Consider the following 24,725-nt stretch of genomic DNA (forward strand, 5'->3'; position numbering starts at 1 on the left):
CATGTATACCTCTAAACTCAGTCTGAACTGAGTTACGAGCATTAGAAGTTTGATGATTTTCATACTAGATTTGCTTTTTGCGCGCAAAGTTTTGTAAGAAATTGCAACAAACTAGTGAGATTGTATGTGTAAACAAACAATACCATCCATTAAAGGCTCCAGACATCAGTATGGAGCAGAATCAGCGCAATAAAAAAATAGCGCAATATTTTGTTGCAATTTCTTACAAAACTTGCGCACAAAAAGCAAATCTAGTATGAAAATCATCAAACTTCTAATGCTCGTAACTCAGTTCAGACTGAGTTTAGAGGTATACATGCCATTGTAAGTTTGGTTTATTACACTATTTTGTAATCAAAAAACAAAGTTTGATCGATGGCCGCGCGAAAAAAAAAAGACGCCACTTTCCATACAAAATCTGGCATTGCCATTTTATGTATTATTATGAGGCATAAATTGATGATACAATTTTTTTAAATTATAACACGCAGTTTTGTTTTTCCTGCGTACTTTAGAAGTACCAGTTTTGATCATCATTGCACTGTTTTTAGCCAGTCTTTTTTTTATCCCAACTAATATTATAAATGCGAAAGTAACTCTGTCTGTCTGTCTGTCTGTCTGTCTGTCTGTCTGTCTGTCTGTCTGTCTGTTACGCTTTCCCGCTTAAACCTCGCAAACGATTTTGATGAAATTTGGCATAGAGATAGTTTGAGTCCCGGGAAAGAACATAGGATAGTTTTTATCCCGGTTTTTGAAACAGGGACGCGCGCGATAAAGTTTTTCTGTGACAGACAAAATTCCACGCGGGCGAAGCCGCGGGCGGAAAGCTAGTAATATAATAAAGTTCATGTTTATATTTCTTCTTTGTATCAGATTCAACTATTTATGAATATAATTTTTAATATAACAGTATTTTTTGATACTCATTTCAACCTAAGTGGCCTAAAGCTTGCAGTGGCCATAACCATTTAAATACAGCTTTGTGTATTTACGATTCTGCATGATTATTTTAAATGCTTCTATTGTAATGCGTGAATCATAATCTGGTGGATATTGAAACCATTTATCATTATTTTTTAAGTAATTTTATAGAGTTAATTGACACATTCAGCCAAATAATGTAACCTTTAGTTACCAACTGTAATGTACTACTGATCTAATAGTCAAATCAGTACAAAGATGTTTAAATCACGTGATTCCTCATACGATCTCCAATTCTTTTTGGTTTTTAATTTTTATTTTCTCTATTAAGAAAACATACAGCTTACGATATAAATCCCAATATACGCTCCTCAGTTCGACTCACTCTCGTCAACTACGTTCCTCTAATACGCTTCTTCTTTTCACTCCTTGTCATCGTACTGGTTTTCTTTCCAACTCTTTTCTTCTTTGGAATTTTCATTCCATTCGTCTTTGGAACGGTCTCCCTGAAAACGTCAGGCAGGCTCCCAGCAAGTCCACATTTTTAAATTTCATGTGCGCAAACATTTTCTCGATAGTGTTTCATCTTCATAATTTCTGTTCAACCTCCTTTTTTTCCCCTTTTTTTTCCTTCTCTTTTTTTTTCTCCCTTTGTCATCCATCCTATTATTATAATGTATGTGTCTATGTATGTATTCATATGTTATTTATGTAATTTTTTTTTTTCTAAATTCGTATTAATTTTATACCGCCTACTTTATTCTCAGTTTGGCCCTAAGGTTGACTGGCAGAAAATGCCAAAAGGCATTAAGTCCGCCTTATGTACACAGTTCTATGTGCATATAAGTTTTAAATAAATAAATAAATAAATATAACACCGGTAGCATATAAAAATAACTTGCACAAGCCTGCTAATTTTAAATTGAAAACATAGACTAATGCAATACTAAATATTAAGACAGTGTTTTTAACATATGTTCAAAAAACACTGTCTTCTTATACTTTGGATGACAATGCTATGGTTTTTTATTCATCTGCTTGCGTTTTTTTATTTTTTTGGCAGTCTTAAATTAATGCAAGTGAGGCGGTTACTTCTTTACCTAATATAACAACCTAGAGCTTTGCATGGGGTTTAGTTAGACCTTTTTTTACAAACTGGATGATTATGTTTTAGTGCTTGATTTGGTTGGTTAAGTTGTTCGCAATGTATTAGCATTCAGCATCACAAAAATGTAAACAGCACCACGATAATTTAATAAAAAAATACTTTATAATAGCACAAATATATTAACATGTATGTAGTAATAATCATGTATGTACACATTTTTGTGCCGCTGAGTGTACAACAATAATATTATTATTGTGTGACAAAATTTAGCGTCGTACAATCACTTGCTTAGAGGCACAAAATATATTTTGTGTTAGAGGTGATACGAGGCTTGATTCGATCCGTATAGATTTTTTTTACCGGATTGAATTATGCGCTTGGGTTTGATCAAGTTTATTATTGGGTTCTCCCGCTGAATTAGATTATCAGCTTACTGCAAATGACAAGGTCTCTGTCACACAGAAAGCTTGAGAGCGATGCGATGCGAGCGCAGCACTGGTTTCCGTACAATTGTATAGTCGCCATGCTGCTAGCTTTTCAATCTACTGTCAATTTGTATGGAAAGTGACATCGCTGTCAAATCGCACCGCACTCAAGCCGACTGTATGCCAGAGCTAAGTAGAATAATTATTAATTAACATTTTTTTTACAGCTCCAATTCGTGACTGTGGCGATGCATCAGATCTTCTCTCTTTTCTACACAAGCTGCTCACACAGCGTCATCGGCATTATCTACGTTATATACTCGTGCATATTGTTCTATAAATTATTCTCCAACTTCTACAACAAGACCTACAATACGCCGAAGAAGGTTACTATGAATGGAGCACAAAAGGCAGAATCCAGTAAAGAACAATAAAATGATAAAGACTATACCGATTTGAATCTCACGTAAGTAGATATCGCCTTTTATTTTAAGTAATCCATACTGTCCTGCAAACATTATTTTTTTCTTGACTGTAGATAAAATATTAAAATATAATTTAAGTACCTACATACAGAAAAAAATACAAATCTTAGAACCAAAAATTTAATTAATTAAAAGTAATGCTAATCTTTTGGGGAGGTCTTTGTCCAGCAGTGGACGTCTTTTGGCTGAAACGAACGAACGAATGCCAAAAGGCTGTTTTAGACCTTATTAATTTTGATGCCCATTGTATATTTTCGATATATTTAAAGCTTTGAGAGTACAACTTGTACATTTCTTATGATTTTATTTAATCTCTGTCCTTCATTGAGCTGTCCACTAAAATCAATAAATTGTCACAATTTCAATCTTGCCAATGGTCATTATCCAATTGAAATAAGAATATTTAAAAATATACAAAAACGAATAGGTTCATAACAAAAGATAAATAAATCATTTCCGTTGAACATTAATTTGTTTTTGATATTAATTTTAAAGCTCACATCGCATTCAGCAAATTTCTAAAACTTGTTGTTATGTTCGCGTTATGTTATGTTGTTGTACATTTAAACAAGTAGGTTTTTAACTATTTACTTTTTACACAAAAAAAATTTGCGAATGTTTTTGTTAGGTACCTACATAGAGCATCTCTATTTATGAAAACAATGTAAATCCTTGAACAAAAATAACCCGAACAAATACGTGTTGACAATATTGTTCGCATCAAAAAAACTTAGTTCATGTTTCACATATTGTTTTACATGTTTTGTAGCAAAAAAAAAAATAGAAGAAATTTGGAGGGCACCCCCAATACCCCCATGTCCCTCATATCTTATTGTTTAAATTATGTCTATTAAGCTTTGCAGCTACTAGTGTGTACGTATTTATTCTATGAACGAAGTAAATTATCCACGGGTGCGGATAAAAATAATTAAAATACACTCGGCATCAAATAAATCGCACCTCCCGCGACAAGCACTTATCAAACGTATGCATCCCCACTTCCCACCAACGTTGGTACCATTTGAAAGCCTAGTTCTAAACTTCATTTTTTTCATTAAAGGAAAGGTTTTTACTCCAAAAATGTGTCTTTACAAGGATCCAGAGTCACTTCTTCAAAAAATAGGTAGTTACGCTATAGCCATTTTTTATGACTTTAAAACTGTTAAGTTGGGATTAATCGCTATCCATCTGTTAAAGAGGACACGTGAGATCTTTATTTGGTTTTATAACCATAAAAATTGGTCTAATTGATCCCAGAGGTGAGCCCAAAGTGAGGTCTATTTTCAAGTCACATTTATTGTATTTATGTTAATCATTTATTTAGAAATGAAATGTATTTTTCTTTAAGGATATTTATTGTTCTTTCAAATAACACCAATATTGTTGGGGTACCATGATTGTGTCAGAAGAAAATCTTTAAAGTTCGCGTCGCGGAAGGTGCGGTTTATTTGATGTTGAGTGTATGTATGAAAAAAAAATCAATTAAGTTACAGATTCTGAGTCGCTCCTAAAAGTTTTGACACTGATTACAAGTTCACTCTATACTTATTCGTCACCGTAGCGCTCCTGCACACGACGCCGCTACCGCGCCGCCGCCGCGCCGCCGCCGCGCCGCCGCCGCGCCGCCGCCGCGCCGCGCGCCTACACTGTTAATACGAGCCGAGTAAAGACCGCCGCCGCGCCGCCACCGCGTTGTCAAAGCATAATTTCGCTAGCGGCGCGGCGGCGGCGCTGCAGCGGGCTTCATGCGGCGCCTATAAACAGTGCAAAGGCGCGGGGGCGGCGTGTGCAGGAGCACGCAGGAGCGCTAAATTTATTATGTTCGTTGTCATCATTTTAACCTCAACCCTCAACATTAACGTCTGTCTACAACGTCAACCATTGTCGGCTCATGCTCACGGCTCAGATCTCATTAGGTCATCTATTACAATGTCATATTAATATTGTTTTTATGCAAGAAATTGGCAGGTAGTTATGTCATTCAACATGGCATCACGCATTAACCAAGTACCTAAATAGGCATATAATTATGATAACGAAATAGGTAGGTATATTAGGTATATTACAATGTAACAATCTAAACTGCTGAGTCGGGAACAAAGACATTTATACTATTCGAAATCAACATCCGGCAGTTCCCGTATCCCGGTTCCCGGTAGACGCCACCGGGCCGATAAATAATTAATCAGCGCAGTGATGGTATGGGACATTAGATTTAGAGTAGGCGCACACTGTTGATTTTTCGTCGGCCGATAGTTTAGTGGGGCTGTTGATCAGTATGGGCATGTATGGGAGTACGCACACTACGTTGATTCGATTTGGCCGATTCTTCATACAATTTGAAATCGGGCACAACTATCGGTCAACTAAAAATCAACGGTGTGCGCCTACTCTTAGGCTTCCCACTTCAAAGCACCTTAGAGTAGGCGCACACCGTTGATTTTTCGTCGGCCGATAGTTTAGTCGGGCAGTTGATCAGTATGGGCATGTATGGGAGTGCGCACACTACGCTGATTCGATTTGGCCGATTCTTCATACAATTTAAAATCGGGCACAACTATCGGCCAACTAAAAATCAACGGTGTGCGCCTACTCTTAGGCTTCCCACTTCGAAGCACCTTAGAGTAGGCGCACACCGTTGATTTTTCGTCGGCCGATAGTTTAGTCGGGCAGTTGATCAGTATGGGCATGTATGGGAGTGCGCACACTACGCTGATTCGATTTGGCCGATTCTTCATACAATTTAAAATCGGGCACAACTATCGGCCAACTAAAAATCAACGGTGTGCGCCTACTCTTAGGCTTCCCACTTCGAAGCACCTTAGAGTAGGCGCACACCGTTGATTTTTCGTCGGCCGATAGTTTAGTCGGGCAGTTGATCAGTATGGGCATGTATGGGAGTGCGCACACTACGCTGATTCGATTTGGCCGATTCTTCATACAATTTAAAATCGGGCACAACTATCGGCCAACTAAAAATCAACGGTGTGCGCCTACTCTTAGGCTTCCCACTTCGAAGCACCTTAGAGTAGGCGCACACCGTTGATTTTTCGTCGGCCGATAGTTTAGTCGGGCAGTTGATCAGTATGGGCATGTATGGGAGTGCGCACACTACGCTGATTCGATTTGGCCGATTCTTCATACAATTTAAAATCGGGCACAACCTATCGGCCAACTAAAAATCAACGGTGTGCGCCTACAGTAGTTAGGCTAGTACCGTTCAATCGCTGAACACTTAGTTGTAACTTCTGTACTTTATTATTTAATTAAAATCATTGAAAGTTTAAAATAGGTAGTAGTTTTTTTTATAAAGTCTGCTCGCCGCACAAACTTGACTAGGTACTTAAATCTTTAAGTAAATATTTACAAAATGTATTTTGTTTCAGAACCACGCGCAGACAGGAAAACTAATGTTTAGGCATTTTAATTAATACTAATTATCATTAAGTCACATGGATTTTGTGTAGCTATATAAGAAGTTATTTGACTGCCTAAAGCTGTGTAAAGTATACCAAGAAGTTTGTTACTATTTGTAAGGATGGATTGAAAATGGATTATAGAATGAAATAAAAGTTGCATCTGGTAAAAGCATTTTATTTAATTGACTGAAACTCCTGAAAGTAAATAAATAAATATCCTTGGACATTTTACACTGCGCCGCTAGTCCCAAACTAAGCAAAGTACTATGGGTACTAGACAACGGATATAAATATACTTAAATACTTTTTTTTGTTAATACTAATACATAATAATATACAAAACACCCAGACCCGTTACAGAAATTAAAATTCATCATTTCAATTTCTTCGGGAATCGAATAATCGAAACAGTCAGTTCTGAACCACTACACCAAACGGCCGACTATAAATATTATTAGATAAGTCCCTTTAAATATTTTATACCCTTAAGAGTAGGCGCACACCGCGATAGTTTAGTTGGGCAGTTGATCAGTATGGGCATTGGGCATGTATGGGAGTGCGCACACTACGCCGATTCGATTTGGCCGATTCTCATACAATTTAAAATCGGGCACAACTATCGGCCAACTAAAAATCAACGGTGTGCGCCTACTCTAAAACAGACATAGCGTGAGGTTTCGTAAAATAACATTATCTATTACTACTGTATGTAGATTGTAGGTACCTACATTACCTGACAGATATAGGATGATAAAAAACAAAGAAAATGTCTTCTAGATTGAAAATAAATATAGCCCTGTATCGACTGTATTGAGAAATAAAGTTCCAATTTTATAAATGCTATGTTCTCAAAAATCTAAGTTAAAATTATCATCCAGCTACTGCCTGTCATTTTCCTGAGGTCATCGGTCCATTGAGCAGGCGTCCCACGCTACATTTTATCTATAGGGTTCAAAAATTCCGAGATATCAATACCACTCCAATAATAATTTAGAGGAAAGTCTCTATCGACAGTATAAAAGTTATTTTTTTTTTGCTTTTGATTCAACTTTCCATACATTTTATTCTAACGCTATATATGAGATGAGGTAAACTCATCTTAGGCTGGATTGCACCAACTTACTTTAACTTTGACAAACGTTAAAAATCTGCCAAACTCCATATAAAAAGACCGGTTATGGTTATGTTACGGTCAAAGTTAGTTAGTGCAACTCAGCCTTAATGTCCTTAGTTATTATTATACGTTTACAATAAATTCAAGGTTTACCGTAATGTAAACAGCACAGAGCGCCATCTAGTGATCAGCGTTGTGACTACATTCTTTACTACAATAATACAATAGAAAAAGCAAGTACCTAGGTATGTAACGCGTATAAAAAACACGGTATGGCGCTAGTAGTTTTTTTGCACGGCAAAACTTCAAACACTTTATTTTCTTCTGATTTATTTCGTAGCGAGTCCAATGACAGTTAACTTTCCCCCGGGACAAACTTGACCTTCACTGGTTGGGTTTTTATTGGCGGTCAAGCTGTAGATCCTGGCTACACAGGAGTTTCAGAGGTGGGAATAGTCCCGATTTGCGTGGCATAACTAACGAATTGGGACCATTACCCAAAATTAGTAGGTACTAAGTCGATGCTGATGTTTGATTTTTACATTCTTTTTCAAATAAAAAAAAAAATAAAGTTTTAAATTGATATCAGTTACAAATAATAGACCATAGCTTTAAACCAATAACGGGTACATAGCATGGAGAACTATCAGCCGATGGCGCCAAAAGTTCCTGGAATGGATGAGAAATGGCAATCACAGCATCCACCCACCAGGTGACAGATGATCTTTATAGTTCACACCAACCTAATTTTATTGTATTTACCTGACTGCGCTAGAAGGAGAGTTATGTTTGTAAAATCTAAGTTACAATTTTTTTTTAAATATTTTTCCAACGTCGTAACAAATAACGTTGGGTGCGGACTGCTTCCAACCAGCTGATCTTTGTCTAGTAGGGTCTAGTAGATAGTTGGGCCCGATTCTAATTTGTATGAGGAATCGGCCGATACCAAATTGGTCTAGTGTGCGCGCGCACTTCCATACATGCCCAATGAGGGCTATCGTTTTTATACTTAACAGTTGGCACCCCTGGCGATTGACAGGACCTTACTCTACAGTGGTGCCATCTTGATGAGTGCAATTGCGATAGTTCTCCTACCACTTTAGCGCTCACCAGTTGGTGCCACTGTCTTCGCTACTAGCAAGTGACAGGACCTTACTCTACAGTGGCGCTAACTGGTGAGCGCTAAAACGATAGCCTTCATTGCCCATGTTGCCCATACTGATTAACTGCCCGACTATACTATGGGTCGACAAAAAACCGGTGGTCTGCGCCTAGACTTAATCATTTGGGAGGTCCATTGAGATAACAGCAGTAGATTTCCTGAGGCTGAAATAATAATAATGACGATCATTTGATCATCATTTAAATATTTCAGTATTTAATCACCGTCGCTAAAAATAGAATAAATTTCATATAGCCCGGTCAATAGGCTAGTTTCCTAAAAAAAAATTTTTAATCCGTCATGTTCAATATCAAAAAATATTGGACACCTATATTTTTACTTGTTAATCTAACAAATAATTACATAGTTTATGGTGCGTTGAAGTTCCGCGCGACGTCACAAAGAGCAGCACTTTTATGCACTCATTGACGTCACGGGCCTCTTCTTATAAACTTTGGCGCGCTTTATCTCTTTAAATTTTCATTAGTTTGAAAAAGTGAAAAATACGTGTAGAGTATTTTTTGATAAGTTAACTGACGGACTAATTAAAACTCTTGCTTTTTGACCCAGGAAACATCCCTATTAGGTAATGTGTGACATGAAGCGTAAATAACGGAAAATGGCGGAGTTAAAAATTGGCGACTTAATATGTTGATCAGGACTATTGCAGGATTCTTGATGAAAGATTTTTCAAATCAGTCCCTAAGTTTCGAAGTCTATTCAATTTAAATAAATCATCAAATATTTTCTATTTAAAATAGGTATAAGTATAGACTCTAGGTTTAAAGGCCATTTAATATTCATATGTACGTATATGTTACAGTCCAAACTCAAAATCAGTCAAAATCACTTTTGACTGGAAAAATCTGTCAAAAGTGTTTTTAACTGATGCCCTTGGTCAATATCACTTTCTTTTGACTGATTTTTCAAAAGAGCGTTAGTCAATACTACTTTTGTCCGCAGAAAATCAGTCAAAACCACTGATATTTGCAGTCAAAAGTGGTTTTGACAAATTATGAGTTTTGACTGTAGCATAGAATTAAATATACACTGCGGCTTCCTGGGAAAATTCTATTTTAATAAACAATTGCTTGATTACCATTAACCTAACAAAATGCACGCAAGCCTCTCCATAAGGCGCCATAACTTCAGTGCGTTGCACACATCGAAGTGGCGTGCGTAGGCGCACAGTGGTGTACTTTATTTTGTGAATTATTGAGAAAATAATAAAATATTTTAAGTTAAAGTTATTACAACATAAAGGAAGAGAAGGAGAATATTAACAGGGGTTTTAAATCTGGTGAGTGTTAATTTTGGAAGTATTATAGTTATAATTAATGTGCTTTAAAAGCTGGCATTTTAAATACAATTATGTATTCTCTTTTCATTACCAAAGCTCTCAAAAATTTAAAATACATTGTCTTATAATGTCCACAGGGTAGAATTTGTAATGCCACCTGAAGGGAAAATATGTTACCTCTTAATACTGGAGATAGAAAATTTAACCCAAAGATAACATTCCTTCATTTTTTAAATCAAGACTGCTTTAAAGATTTCCGATTTTCTTGCCATACCCGGAAATCGAACCGACTAAAATCTGTTAAAATTACACCCTGTATTTATATTCCATCAATCGTTAGGGTCAAATATACAAGGCTGCAACTTGATGAATCAAATGAAAGGAAAACCACGAAATCTTATTAAGAGTTGATTTTATTAAATTTTTACGCAAGTACTTGACATAATTTGTTGCTAATGATCTCTAGTATAACCCGTTTCAAGGAATAAGTCGAGTTTCCCTGTTACCCTGTATAAATCAGCCATTTCGAAGAAAAGTATGATAATTATATTTATTTTAAAATTGAGAAGTTTATTTTGGGATATCCCGTTACGACGCTGCCGATATGAATAATGCATTTTTTTACAAAACAGTGTAAACATAATATTGTACAGGTGTATTTGTTAGGAAATATGCCGCCGCATATTATCTTCTTTCAAGTGATCATTTTCAAGATGTATCAGCAAGCCTCAACTCTTAGGCTGGTTTTAGAGTCGCGCTGACCGCACGCTGATCGTCGGCGCTGACAGATCAATATGTATGTAGGTAATTGAAGGGAACGTTCCTGAGTGACGCTGATCGCTCGGCGCCGACGCTCCATACATTTCGGCTGTCAGCGCTGACGGTCAGCGTGCGTCAGCATCTAAAACCAGCCTTAGGGCCGGTTTACACCACGGTGCGAAGCAGAACAGAGAAGTTTTTTGAATAAACTCAGATTTCATTACTTGCACATCTCCTCTCCGCTCCGCTTTGGTGGAAATGGACTGAGCGGAGAAGAGCGGAGAAGTGTTGGGCGCACCTGTTTTTCTATAGAATTTACAGTGGTGGCGGTGCGACGCGGCTCGGTGCGGAAAAGAGCGGAGATGAGCGGAGCGGTGCGGAGATGTGCGTAGCGGTGGATTCATTAATAGCAATAGACCGACAACTGACAGCTAAGTCTAGATATTAGCACGTCTTGTATACCCATTCTTATAAGATACACCATACAAGAATGCATAGTAAATTCAGTGAATTGCTCCTGAATCGAATGTACCTACTACTACTATTTCTATTTATTTATATTAACCGGCAGACAGTGGTGACTGAGTTTGTTGCGGCGCTTCTTCTCAGCACTTGCCAAATGTTGGTCTCGAAGCGCTGGTAGGGTAAAAAGATTATGAGACATGTAGAGGCTCCTTAAGAACAAAATGACGATTTGTAAGAACTATTTATTAGTCTAAACAAATAAAGAAATTTTGACTTTGACTTTGACTTTACGCACAACTCATAAATCTCCTCTCGTCTCCGCACCGCTCCGCTCTTCTCCGCTCCGCTTTGGTGGAAATAACCTGCCAGTTTCGCGACACATCACTTCCCATCTCCACACCGCTCTGCTTTGGTGGAAACCGTGCCTTATTGCGCGACCAACGATAAAAATAGTAGATACATGCAGCTATTATAGGTACTGAAATTCGCTGCCAGCTGCTATCTTTCCCGAAGACTATAATCCGGACATTTTCAAGGCGAGAGTGAATAGGCACTTACAGATATGTACCATCCTAGACTGCATCCCACTTAACACCAGGTGCGATTGTGGTCAAATACCGGCCTTATTATGCATAAAAAACAATTTTGTGTCTAATTTTAGCAGAAAAAATATGCACATATTTTTCGACCAACTTCTTGCTATTGCAGGCCACCATAGCTCCTTATCAAGTTAATAGAGCATAGTCCATTTCAAATAGTTTCAAAACAATAGGTAGTCAAGGAACCGGTTGAGTAGGACGATAATAATTGAATTCTTCGTAGTTGATAGCTAAAGTAGTGAATTCAGCTGTTGTGTGTTATGATCTTCGAAACTCATGGTCTGACTTCTTCTCATCTCTTTGAGACGAATAGTCATCAATAGCTTTTTCCCGTGGTTTCGCTCGCGTGAAATTCATTGACGTATTCCACTTTGTGCACCCGCTCAAATAACATCCGTACCTACGAATAGCACCTGACCTATTCCACTTAGAGCACCTATCGATATTATGAGCAGTGTACCTACCATGAGTTTACGATAAGTGTGCTCGCTAGCGAGTACGTCAAAAATCTCTATGAAGATTTTGTTTCTTGAAAGTAGCCGCTAGGGGCGCTGAACAATATGTCATACAAGTAATGTCATTTTTTTACGCAGTCGCTAGCGAGCACACCTAACGTAAACTCATGGTAAGCACACTGATGTTTGCTGGTGGTGCTCTACCTAAGTGGAATAGGTCAGGTGCTATTCGTACGGGTGCTCTTTGGGTGGTAGCGCAATGCGGAATACGTCATTCAGTTTGTCATATCCTTTAAGTTATTCTGATGTATTAACAATAATACTGTAAAGTTTCATGACGTTCACGTCCATTGAACTCCACTGTTGAACATAGGTTCATTATTTCCCAACAGAACTGTCAATGTACCAAAGTTATTCTTCATTTAAAAATTATCCGACGATTGAGCAAAAGCCTCAACCCAGATGTCCGATATCCATATAAAAACATAATCTCTGTTTATTTTAATCTCCTTTCTATTACAATCTTGGTGATGTTACAGCCATAACACATAACATGGAAACAAAGATAATGTTATTATAATCTATTGTATAAAAATGATATTGTTCCATCTGTGTCTACTACTTAGTTTCTTTCAGCTAGTGATACTCTTGTGTTGCTTTGGGAGAGAGTCAGTTTTTATTTGTAATTTGTGATATAAAAACGTACTATCAACGGCTCTTAGCCTATTCAGAATTATGAATTCCCCATAGTAGATTGTGGACTTCGTGTAACTAGCTGTGCCCGCGAGTTGGTAAGCGTGAAAAGTGAAAATAGTTTGAATAATATTTCCCGTTTTTGCAACATTTTTCTTTACCGCTCCGCCCCTATTGGCTGTGGGGTGAAGTTTTTTAGCATAAAGCCTTTCTCGATAAATGTACTATCCAAAACAATAATAATTTTAAAATCAGACCAGTAGTTCCTGAGATTAGCACGTTTAAACAAACAATTTGTGATATAAAAACGTACTGATAGCGGCTCTTCAATCTTCAAAAATTATAAATTCTTATAATAAATTGTGAACTCTAACTCTCTGTCTAAAGTGTGAGGAGGTCGAATAAATAATTTTGAATATAGTAGGCTGACTCGCTGACTCGCTGTAGGATCTTAGTACTTAAAGTAACGAGTTCTAAAATTTGTCAAAATATTGGTTTTACCTGGCACCAGGTCTTGTAATATTGGTAAGCAATATGTAATTCAATCGACTTGATAGTTTTCATTTAAAGAGTAAAATTATCAGTGGCCGCTTAAAACATAAAAAAGGAACATCAAAAAATATATTTTTTTTGGTAATTTTTGTCGTCTTTGATAGATAGGTAGGTAATTTAAGTCTTTTACATCATGTTAAAAATGACATCCGAGTACACTACAGCACTTAACCGCAACTGGTTAACAATCAACTGGTTATTTAAGTAAAAGATGACTAATTAAGCAATTTCCAATTAATGGGAAAACCAATTTTAGGCGCCACATAATTGAAATATTCCCAATACCCAATTTATTGGTAACGAAACCTGATTAATTATAATTATAATAGCAATAATGATGTTGAATGTACGTAGGTACATTGATGTTTAGTGTTTGTGTAGAACTAAAAGAAATCAGTCTGTTGACAATTATTATTTATTACAGAAATAGTGAATTTGAATATGACTTCAATTGGACTGAAAAACCCCGAGTGGGATTTGAGCAAGAGCAAATGTAAGTAACTTATATTTTGTTATTATTGAATTAAAATACTGTTATATGTACCCTGCGGCCAACCCAACGGCCAAGTCACACAACATTATTGTAACTATAATAATAAAGAAATTGCAGTAAGGAACCATATAGGTACTTGCCACGAATTTGACTAGATTTCATTACTTTTTAGAGATAAACAAGCAGCTCCATCGAGACTTGGCTAGTTTTTTACAGAATGATTTTAGTGGGATAATATTATAGAGATTATACCTTTTTATCCATAATTTTCATATCCTTATAGTTTTTGTCATTGTTGGTATAGTACTTGTGCAAGTAATTTCTATGCTATATGTATTGCTTGATTAATGACTATAGTGAATGATGTTTTCTTATAATCATAAAAAGTAAGTAATAAAGTTCAGGTCAAAAGTGTAAAAGAGCTAAAAATAGATAGGTTAATGGGGTTCCATGGATATTAATAAGTTTTTGTCTTATATAAGTACTAATAAGTACTTAAAACTTATTGCTGCTGGATGAAAGAAAGATTCGATGATTTTAATTTTTCCAGTCGATGAAGTAGACGACCTACCTCTCATGAGGTCTCCAGGCCCAGTTCTGATGATCCTGGCCGCATACCTGATCTTCGTGCTGAAGGTGGGACCAGCCTTCATGAGGAAGAGAGAGGCGTACAAACTGAAGACGGCTTTAGTGTGGTACAACGGTGTGCAAGTCGTATTATCGGTGTTTTTGGTGATAAAGGTACTCACTGTTAATTTGTTACTAAATTGGATTTCTGGGTTCGACTCCTTTAAGAAATCTTTAAAAAATAGGACATACGAATATCCTACCATACCATAATGTAATGAGTGATCTATCTACGAATGTAATATGTCATCCACGAAGACGCGCTCCACCAATTTTTGGTCGAGGGAAGCGCGGGGTGCGGGGAGTTGGATCCGAGTAATCCGAGCGTCATTATTGTAGTGTGCGTGTGCACTCATGAATAATTTAGCGTGTACCGATAACACTCAAACATTAGCGAAGGACTGATGGGGCGCGTCTTCGTGGATGAAACGATCTATACTAACACATGAGTAAAGATTCGGTTTCTTTACTCATGTGATTCTATGCCAGAAGTCGCGGGTTTGGTTCGAGTGATTAGGCAAAATATTTAATTCTTTTTTTAAATTTTGAGCAGTTTTTTTGTTACTTCATTGACAATTAATTAAAACAATACTTTTTATTTGTTTACAGTACGCATACCTAATATACAGGATGGGGCTGTTTCCAACAGCATGTTACATAGAACGAGACGATATGCGCAATGAGGTGAGTTGTATAAATTCTGAAAAACTAATCATAATACAGTTAGTAGGTGTTATTGCTAAGACTCCTCGTGGACCGACGACATCATAAGCCTTATGATATATAACACTTATGACATAAGGGTAGCAGGGAAGCGCTGGACGCAGGCCGCTACCAATCGATCAACATGGAAAGCATTGGGGGAGGCCTATGTTCAGCAGTGGACGTCCTATGGCTGAAATGATTATTGCTAAGACTCCAGGTTGCACCTGTAGAATACTTCATTACTCATTGATGTTGTATCACCATCATAATCATTCAAAGGACGTCCACTGCCGAACATAATTTCGGAAAGTCTAATATTCGAACATCTTTGCTGAAGGTTTCTTTCTTTTCAAAAATAAAGGATTTTGTTTGTAAAATATTCCACAGTACCTAATAAAACACTTTCCCTTTAGGCCGTAATTAAAAAAAATCCATCCTGTAGTTTGGGACTGGCTTTAACTCAATTTATTTAATGTTAATAAAATCTCTTATCCTTTTCCAGGTTCTCGTGGGCATTTGGTGGTACTTCGGCGCAAAACTGACAGAACTCCTTGACACAGTCTTCTTTGTGTTTCGTAAAAAGTACAGCCAGATCACCTTCCTGCATCTATACCACCACACCATCATGGCTATTGGTACTTGGAGTACGCTGAAGTACTTTCCCTCTCACCTGCTGTTCTTCGTGGGCTGTCTGAACTCTTTCGTCCACGTACTCATGTACACGTATTACGGCCTCGCCGCGTTCGGGGACAGATTCGCCAAGTACTTGTCGTGGAAAAAGTACATGACTAAAATTCAATTGGTGAGGATGTTTCTTATTTTAATAGTTAAATTGTAGAAGAAGTGGGACAATACGATCGATAGCGTGCGACAGATGCACGCGAAATACTTACAACAATACTGGCACTTTGTAACCATTATGTATGAAATTTCAGTTTCAGGTTACGTATTTTTTCATTTTTCATATTATTAACTAATAATAATATGAAAAATGAAAAAATTTTTTGGGGAACTATATCAGAACTAGCGGTCGCCCGCGACTTCGTACGCGTGGATCTCGTTTTATCCCCTTAGAGGTAGAGTTTCGTAAAATCCTTTCTTAGCGGATGCCTACGTCATAACATCTACCTGCATGCCAAATTTCAGCCCGATCCGTCCAGTGTTTTGGGCTGTGCGTTGATAGATCACTATGTCAGTCAGTCAGTCAGTCTCAGTTTTTTTAAATTTTGAATGTATGGATTGACTCTATAGCTCACTTTTAAAATTCCGTATTTGGGACAACACGTCTTTCCAGTTCATAATTATGTTGCCTCCAATCGGTGGTAGAGCAAGCTATAGTTGAAACATGTTTATAGTACTTACTACTATAAAATTTTATTTTTATTTAAGTTATTTATATATTTTTTTCTGTCTTTTCAGATACAATTCGTAATGATCGTGTTCCAGTACGTTTACACGGTCAGATCATCAGAGTGTCCACCATCAAGAGGCATAGCCCTATTCATCACCGCCAATACAATTTTCATCTTATTCCTTTTCTTGAACTTCTACAGGCAAAGCTACACCAAAACTGCAAAGAAAACCACTCCTGGCTTAAAAAGTGACGCTAATGGTGTTCACAGATTGACAGAGAATGCGAAAAAGGCAGAATAAGTCTCATTTATCAGAGCATGTGCAAGACTGTTTGTAATTCTTTTAGGATGTAAGGAAAGGGTGACATTTAATAATGATAATGCGGTTTAAAAGATATCAAACATTAAAGGGAACGTGTACACACGCCCACATTGTTAACTATCAATTTCCGTTTTTGCTCTCGCTCTAATCAAATGACGATTCTTTGCGATAGAACGAGATGCCATGACTTTCAATGGGCAGTTAACACTGTTGGTGATAGTACAACCAACAACGAAGGTGGTGTCGACTGGCAATATTTTACCTATTTTATTAGTTGACATTGACATTGACAGAAAGCAGGAAAGTTCGTGGCGACCACTGAAGTAGCTGTGTGTCTAGCTGTTTCTTTAAATTTTATTATAAACTAGCTGACCCGGCGAACTTTGTTCCGCCTTAATGGCAATAAATAAGCAGACTTTTTTTTTCTTTTCGTACGGAATAAAAAGTATCCTATGTCCTTCTCCTGGCTCTAAACTACCTCCCTGACAATTTTCAGCTAAATCGGTTTAGCCGTTCTTGAGTTATAAGCGAAGTAACTAACACGACTTTCTTTTATATATAGATAGAAGATCATAGTGCCTCTTTTGTCGGCTTAGTGCCAGCCACCTGCACGTTCCATATAGCATAAAATTGTTGGTATGTATTTTAATATGTTGAGACAACGAAACCGCATGGATATTACAGAAAATAAAAAGCTTTCGTATCAGGTTTTTTAAAGGTGCTAGACTAACCAAGCAAATATTATCAAATCCAAAACAGAGAAAAATAAATAAGCGATTGATTCAGGGGAAAATGCATGAATATGAAAACTAATTTATGAGTAGAATTTGTTCCTGAAAGTCCTGGTTTTTAAGTTTATAAAGCAATTTTTATAAAAATACAACGATTGTCACATTGTCTATTTCTTATGTTGTTTTGACATCTTTTCATCTTGTTACTCTGCGACCACAAAATGCATCAAAGTAAACTGTATAAAATTTTGTAGCCGTATACTGAATCCGATGGTATTTTGTTCCAGCTACAATCATTAATAATTATTATGTTTTAACTTGTTGAAACTGTGTCACCAGAGGCACTGAATTATGTCGCCACAGCCTTATTTATAGTTTACAAGTTGAGAATAAAAAGTTAAGAAGTATTGTATTTTATTTAATTTATTTTAAAATATACACTCAACATCAAATAAACCGCACCTTCCGCGACGCGAACTTTAAAGATTTTCTTCTGACACAATCATGGTGCCCCAACAATATTGATGTTATTTGAAAGCCCAATAAATATCCTTAAAGAAAAACACATTTAATTTCTTAATAAATGATGAACATGTACCATAAATGTGAATTGAAAAAAGACCTCACTTTGGGCTCACCTCTGGGATCAACTAGACCAAATTTTATGGTTATAAAACCAAATAATGATCACACGTGTCCTCTTTAACAGATGGATAGGGATTAATCCCAACTTAACAGTTTTAAAGCCAGAAAAGTTGGCTCAAACGTAACTACCTATTTTTTGAAGAAGTGACCCTGGATCCTTCTAAGGCACTTTTTTGGGGTTTTTACCTTTCCTTTAATGAAGTGAAGTTTAGAACTAGACTTTTAAATGGTGCCAATATTGGTGGGAAGTGGGGATGCATAACTTTGAAAGTGCTTGTCGCGGGAAGTGCGATTGATTTGATGTCGAGTGTATTTTACATAGACCTAGTGGCTATGTTAGTAATACCCTGGGGCTGAGAACCTGGTATTTACCGTTCACCCAAAACTTAGAAACAGTTTTAATATTTACAATTTTTGTATACCTACTGAAATCTCTCATAACATAAAATAAATAAAACGAATTCAAAAACCTACACTAAGAAGTAGAAAAATAATAATAAATTATTAAAAGAAAAATAGTTAAAATATATTAGGACACATTAAGACCCAAGGTGCCAAGGTTATGAAACTTCAAAAAAAGTCGAATTGAGAACCTCCTCCTTCTTTTAAAGTCGGTTAAAATACGAGCATAATACCTCTTCATTTAAAATAACCGATCAGCTGTTGCAATTTACATACCTATGTTTCATTGTATTGAATTCCTTCAATGAATAAAGCATACTAATTTGGAGCAAGTTCAACGGAAAAAATCCATGACATGAATACAAGTTTTTGGACTAATAAATTCGGATTAGCAAACAATAAAACAAACTACTGTTCAAAAAATAATATATTTTTTGTCAAAATTACTGTTACATTAATGTAGAGTATTTAATTTGTTCTTAAATGCAATTAAGGTGTAGAACGCCTTTACATTTTTTTAATGTAAGAGACACGTTATTTTGGAATGTAGTTCTAGTTTTGCTTGCGTAGCTTTATAGAGCTCTCAAACCTAAGCAACTTTACCATTGACCACAAGAAACTAGAATAAAAATTATAATAAATAGATAAAATTTGTTTTTTGCTCCAGAAAAGTAGACCTTTGTCCCTTACATTATGTTATATTTCCGTGATCGAAAATATTATAATATGACATAGTAATCAACGTGCGATGCTTTAAATACGTCAATGTTATACTTATCAACTGCACAGTAATTATTGTGACGTTAATGGTAGGGTGAGTACACATTATAGGTATTTTATTATATTTTTCATTTTATGCTACATACTCACTTTGTTTCATAGTGCATTCTATGTTATCAAAAATATAAATAATTATAATATCTTATTTTTTAATTACAGTACGATGAAAGAATAAGTACGAAATTAATTGTTTTACATATTTTATTTTCCTTCCGTACAGATATAAATTGGTAATAGGTAGGCGCTCTAGAAGAAAATAACTGGTAAGACGTATTAATAAAATAATATGAAATATTCGAGTATAGGTAGGTCTGCTCGTGATAACTATCTGGTATCGAAGATACCATCTATGGTAGAGCGAGCATAACCAGAAAATGCCTCTTCAAAAGTTCCTTAATTGCCTTAGGGCTTATAATCTTAATTTTTCAGTTAAATTATTTTTTAAATGCTAAATTGGAATTGTATTCTGTAGTTGTGCTTTTAAATAAATAATAAAATTAAATATCCTTGGACATTTTAACTACACTACGCTTCTAGTCCCTAAGCAAAACTTGTACTATGGGTTCTAGACAACGGATATACAAAACTTAAATACTTTTTTTTTGTAAATACATACTTATTATACATAAATAAATCAATTACTTATTAGGGAACACAACGAGACAAGATCACAATATTTGTTTTTCCGAAAGACCGTTTTTGAAGTAAGTCCGCAAGTGTGCGTTAAGCCCTACATAATTTGCAAGCCACCATTATAAATATTAGTTCATATTGAATGGAAATCATTAGTTACCAAGACATTGCTCAACTTACACTGCTTAGTCTTACCTAATTAGGTTTTGGCCTAGCATTGTTGTAGTCATTTGACATTGATCTCTCGATAACAATTAACCAAAAATCTAATAAGTGACAGTGAATCGGCTTTGGCGATTAAATCGCGTTTAGTTCTTGATTTGGGCAGCCGGTATGGATGTGTATAATCACACTAATGGAAGCTTACGGGATTTTCTATGGGATTTCAGGGGGAAAGGTATGTTTTTTGATTTCTTGTGTTATTTTTTTGGAGTTCACACACTCTTGTAGCTCGGGTCAATTCTATAAGTATGTATGTCATAAAATTTATGTGTAAAAAAAATAAAATTTGATTGGATCAACATTACTGTACCCAACGGAACAAGGTATCGTACCTATTACCTATTTGATTGATCAGTAAAATACCTAAACTAGCGCAGTGCTATGTATTATGCATGTAGAAAATGATAATAATTTTATTAATTTGCCAGATAACGGAAACTTGTGCTTACAAATACTTACATAGTGAAATATTCTATCCAGCGCATTTTATTGCATGCTAAGTGCAATTTTTATACCTGTAACTACTACAGCAGGAACAGAATCCAACAGTGTGTTTGTACTATTATTACTTTGTAAAGTATAATAACATAAACACAATATTGTTTTTTCCCCATACACACTGACGATTATAACATTAAAGTAATCATGCTATTTAACCATGAAACCGACCATGGTTATTTATAAGGAAACTATTCAATGTATACTCTACTTCTAGTGGTTTATCAATTTGCTTATTAAATTAATGATTGAACCAAACCTTAATTAATACTTAGATACCATAACATACCATATCGGCATGGGGCACACTGAAAACCAGGGTCGTGGGCGTGGCCTTCCTCTCCGTGGGCCGCGGCATATGCTGAGTGCGGTCCCATTGCGATTTTTTATTTCCTTGTAATTTATGACTGTGCTATTTCTGTCTTCTTTTCCGTATACCTTCTTTGTCCTTAAATAAGTGATGTTCATCGTAATATTTCTTTTTGACGCCAAGTGTATTTACTATCTTGGTCCAAACTTTAACTGAAGGAGAATGCCATATGGCATAGTGTTCGCCTTTTGGATACAGTAATACAGTTTTAAGCAATTATTATTTTTAACACTTTTTATCATGAAATGAATCATTAGTGGGTTTACAAAGCTTAACAAACAATTACTGTTTTTGTTTTTCTTAATGTTGTTTTCAACTTTTGACCGTCGATGCTAATTGATATTATTTTTATTGTTTTCAGTGCACTTCGTCGACAAATGGTACCTGATGACAAGTCCAATGCCGATCTTGGCGATCTTACTCGTATATTTATTTATAGTGTTAAATGTAGGACCTAAATTAATGAAATCAAGACCGGCGATGAACTTAAACAAAGTGCTTGTATTGTATAACGTAGTACAAATATTTGTGTCTGTATTTTTATTTTCTAAGGTGAGTTTATTGAATAACTTAACGTTATTATTCTACAATCTGATTGAGCTAACTGCGCACCCTGCTGGAATGCGACTCTCCCTCCCACTTAGTGCACACCTCCCCGTATTTGCCCCGTTCCGTACCAAAGCGTCGATGTGACGTCACGTCTGCTAGGTACGCAGTTGACTCGACCGGATTGTAGCGCCGTACAGCTTATGCTGAGCTGAAGTTTTGGTAACTTCTACCTGCTTTTATTCTGATATTGATTATGTCAGTGCTTGATTTGATAATAGCAAACGTTTATTTATTTATAAACTAGCGACCCCCTCAGGGGTGGAGTTTTTCTTAGATAATGCCTACGTCATAACATCTACCTGCATGCCAAATTTCAGCCCGATCCATCCAGGTGGTTTGGGTTGTGCGTTGATAGATCACTATGTCAGTCAGTCACTTTTGAGTTTTAATAATATAGATGAATCGAACGGCAATACTGATTTCAGGGCTTCCATCTCATGAAGGCGCATGGATTTTTACAAAGGCCGTGTTTGCAGAACAATGAGAAAGTCATGATGGGGGTAAATATTGTTTTACTTAATTTGTAGGCTCTTTGACTGTCGGTTGCTAGTTACTACGATTTTTTGATTTAGTAAGCTACGGGTTTGCGTACGTGAACTTTACTTTTACAGACAGGATATTTATCTACTAATATTAGATTTGACTAATGTTATTTCATCGGTTTTTGACTCTATACATTACTGAGCTTCCAGATAAAAGAATAAAACGGTTTACCACCTTGTATTCCATAGGTATGCAGTTACAATGTTAATTGAAAAATAATTCGATACATACCATCTCATTTTTCATATTCAGATTATTGTCTATGATAAACAAACGTAGGCGTAGCTACGGGCATAGATATTTCAAAAAAATAGATTATTGAAACACTTCAGCTTAGCCGTACTAATACTACCTGTTAAAACCCAGTCTCTGAGCACGTAGAATTTTGTCCAATGACCCCAAGCTCACACACTCACTGCGGGCGCCCGTCGCACAGTCGCGACAGCAATATAATTACGCGCGAGCGATAAAGATGGGTAGCTTGGGGTCATTGGACAAAATTCTACGTGCTCACAGACCGGGCTTTAATCGTTATTCTTTCCTCCACACGACAGGCAATGCCTAATGTGGAGGTCTGTCTTTTTAGTTATTGTATTGTTTGTTACCGGCAATAGTAAATATTTTCATTTTCATTTTCAAACAAAGTATTAATTGTCTTTTTCAGGTTACCTCAGGCATTTACTACTACTTAACAGCCAAAATAAGCGAGCTACTCGACACTGTCTTCTTTGTTCTAAGAAAAAAGCAAAACCAAGTTACCTTCCTACATGTATACCATCACTCTGGCATGGTGCTATACACATGGTTCGCTTTGAAGTACGAGCCAACGTATAGTGTGGTGTTTTTAGGCACTGTCAATTCATTTATTCATATTATTATGTATTTGTACTACGGGCTGTCGGCGTTCCCTTCGCTGGCCAAGTATCTGTGGTGGAAGAAGTACATCACTTCTATGCAGCTGGTGAGTTTTCTGCCTGATTAGTGTTTTAAAGGTTAGAGTATTGTAGAGTATACAGGATGTCCCAAAATTAGCACATCACACTGTTTTACACCAGAGAAATGAGCTTAAGACGCATCTAACAAGGATATTAAGTCCATTTTTAAAAATAACTAATACGAGTCATATTTTAAAACTCATCAAACTTTTTTAATGGAATTGAATAAATAAAATTGTCATAATCCTAAAACTTATGAACCTTTTCTATGGACATATTAAGCTTGTTCGATTCATCTTAGACTTAGCTACCTCCAGTGTCAGTGTGACGTGCTAATTTTAGGACACCCTGTATATCCCCAGTATATCTATGATAAAGACTAGAACTAGGGCCGCCACGTGCAATGGAGCTCTAAAAATTCCGATACAAATTTTGCCAGCCTCAGTGAGGTTTCTCTTGACAACGTCATCCAAAGTTTCATCATCATCATCAGCATCTCAGCCATAGGACATCCACTGCTGAACATAGGCCTCCTCCAATGCTTTCCATGTTGCCCGGTTGGTAGCGGCCTGCATCTAGCGCCTTTCTGCTACCTTTAAGGTAGTCAGTCCACCTTGTGGGTAGACGTCGCACGCTGCTTTTTCCGGTATGTGGCTTCTACTCCAGAATGTTGCTGCCCCATTGGCCGTCAGTTCTGCGTACTGTGTGCCCTGCCAATTGCCCTTTCAGCTTGCTAATCGGTCAGGCTATGTCATTGACAATTTAGTTCGTTTACGGATCTCCTCATTTGTGATTCGATCTCGTAAAGAAACACCGAGCATAGCCCTTTCCATAGCACGCTGTGCAACTTTGAGCGTCTGTATATTGCTGAAGCATCTTACATTTTCTAATTATGAACCCCATTGTTTCAGATTCAATTTGTGTTGATCCTCTTCCATGCAATCGCTAACTACGCATATGGAAGCTGCCCACCATCGTACGTCTTATTTTCCATGATATTGTTCAATACTGCGTTTCTCCTACTTCTGTTTTTCAACTTTTATGTTAAATCCTATGTTAAGAATACGTCATCTAAAACGGCGAAGAAAAAAATTACATAATGAGAAAGATAAAATTAGAAGTTTTTAATTACTCGTAGTACCTATTTAGTATTAGATTAGCCTTCGAAAAATAAGAGAAGTATAATATTCTATTTGTAAAAAAGACAAATTAAACCTTTTTCTTATTTTATTTTATTTATACTAGCTTTTGCCCGCAGCTTCACCCGCGTGAAATTTAGTTTGTCACAGATCGACATAAATTATAGTGTGATTATAGCATATATTATGTTAGTCTGGGTTATAAAAATTGATACTGTAAAGTTTCATCAAAATCCGTTCAGTAGTTTTTGCGTGAAATAGT

General features: G+C 36.4%; 3 protein-coding genes across 5 annotated transcripts in view; all 3 read left to right on the forward strand.

The window, feature by feature from the left end:
- The window catches only part of LOC114354370 (elongation of very long chain fatty acids protein AAEL008004-like), a 15,166-nt gene extending 8,649 nt beyond the window's left edge, over positions 1–6,517 (forward strand). Inside the window, exons 7-9 of one of the 2 annotated variants that reach the window (XR_003656015.1) lie at positions 2,682–2,920; positions 6,326–6,356; positions 6,394–6,517. Coding sequence is in view for 1 of the 2 variants with exons in the window: in XM_028306726.1 (XP_028162527.1) it covers positions 2,682–2,888 (207 nt within the window). In the remaining variant the exon portion in view is untranslated. Of the gene's footprint in view, positions 1–2,681; positions 2,921–6,325 lie in introns of both variants that reach the window. The other variant, XM_028306726.1, reaches the window with a different exon arrangement.
- A 3,316-nt stretch (positions 6,518–9,833) lies between these two features.
- LOC114354371 (elongation of very long chain fatty acids protein 4-like) lies at positions 9,834–17,314 on the forward strand. 2 transcript variants are annotated; one of them, XM_028306728.1, is made up of 6 exons: positions 9,834–9,934; positions 13,882–13,950; positions 14,501–14,691; positions 15,187–15,261; positions 15,785–16,084; positions 16,702–17,314. In XM_028306728.1, exons 2-6 carry the CDS (start codon positions 13,899–13,901, stop codon positions 16,933–16,935), a joined length of 852 nt encoding a protein of 283 aa, XP_028162529.1. In that variant the 5' UTR covers positions 9,834–9,934; positions 13,882–13,898; the 3' UTR covers positions 16,936–17,314. The 2 variants fall into 2 exon arrangements, with proteins under 2 accessions (XP_028162529.1, XP_028162528.1); XM_028306727.1 differs by lacking the exon at positions 9,834–9,934 and having other exon boundaries at positions 13,816–13,950.
- A 2,999-nt stretch (positions 17,315–20,313) lies between these two features.
- On the forward strand, positions 20,314–24,449 carry LOC114354372 (elongation of very long chain fatty acids protein 2-like). Its single transcript, XM_028306729.1, has 5 exons — positions 20,314–20,544; positions 21,599–21,789; positions 22,272–22,346; positions 23,054–23,350; positions 24,236–24,449. Exons 1-5 carry the CDS (start codon positions 20,481–20,483, stop codon positions 24,422–24,424), a joined length of 816 nt encoding a protein of 271 aa, XP_028162530.1. The 5' UTR covers positions 20,314–20,480; the 3' UTR covers positions 24,425–24,449.
- The last annotated feature ends 276 nt before the right edge of the window (positions 24,450–24,725 follow it).

This window comes from Ostrinia furnacalis, unplaced genomic scaffold (assembly GCF_004193835.3).
Source record: "Ostrinia furnacalis isolate ACB-3 unplaced genomic scaffold, ASM419383v2 OfSCF2047, whole genome shotgun sequence".
Classification (NCBI taxonomy): domain Eukaryota; kingdom Metazoa; phylum Arthropoda; class Insecta; order Lepidoptera; family Crambidae; genus Ostrinia; species Ostrinia furnacalis.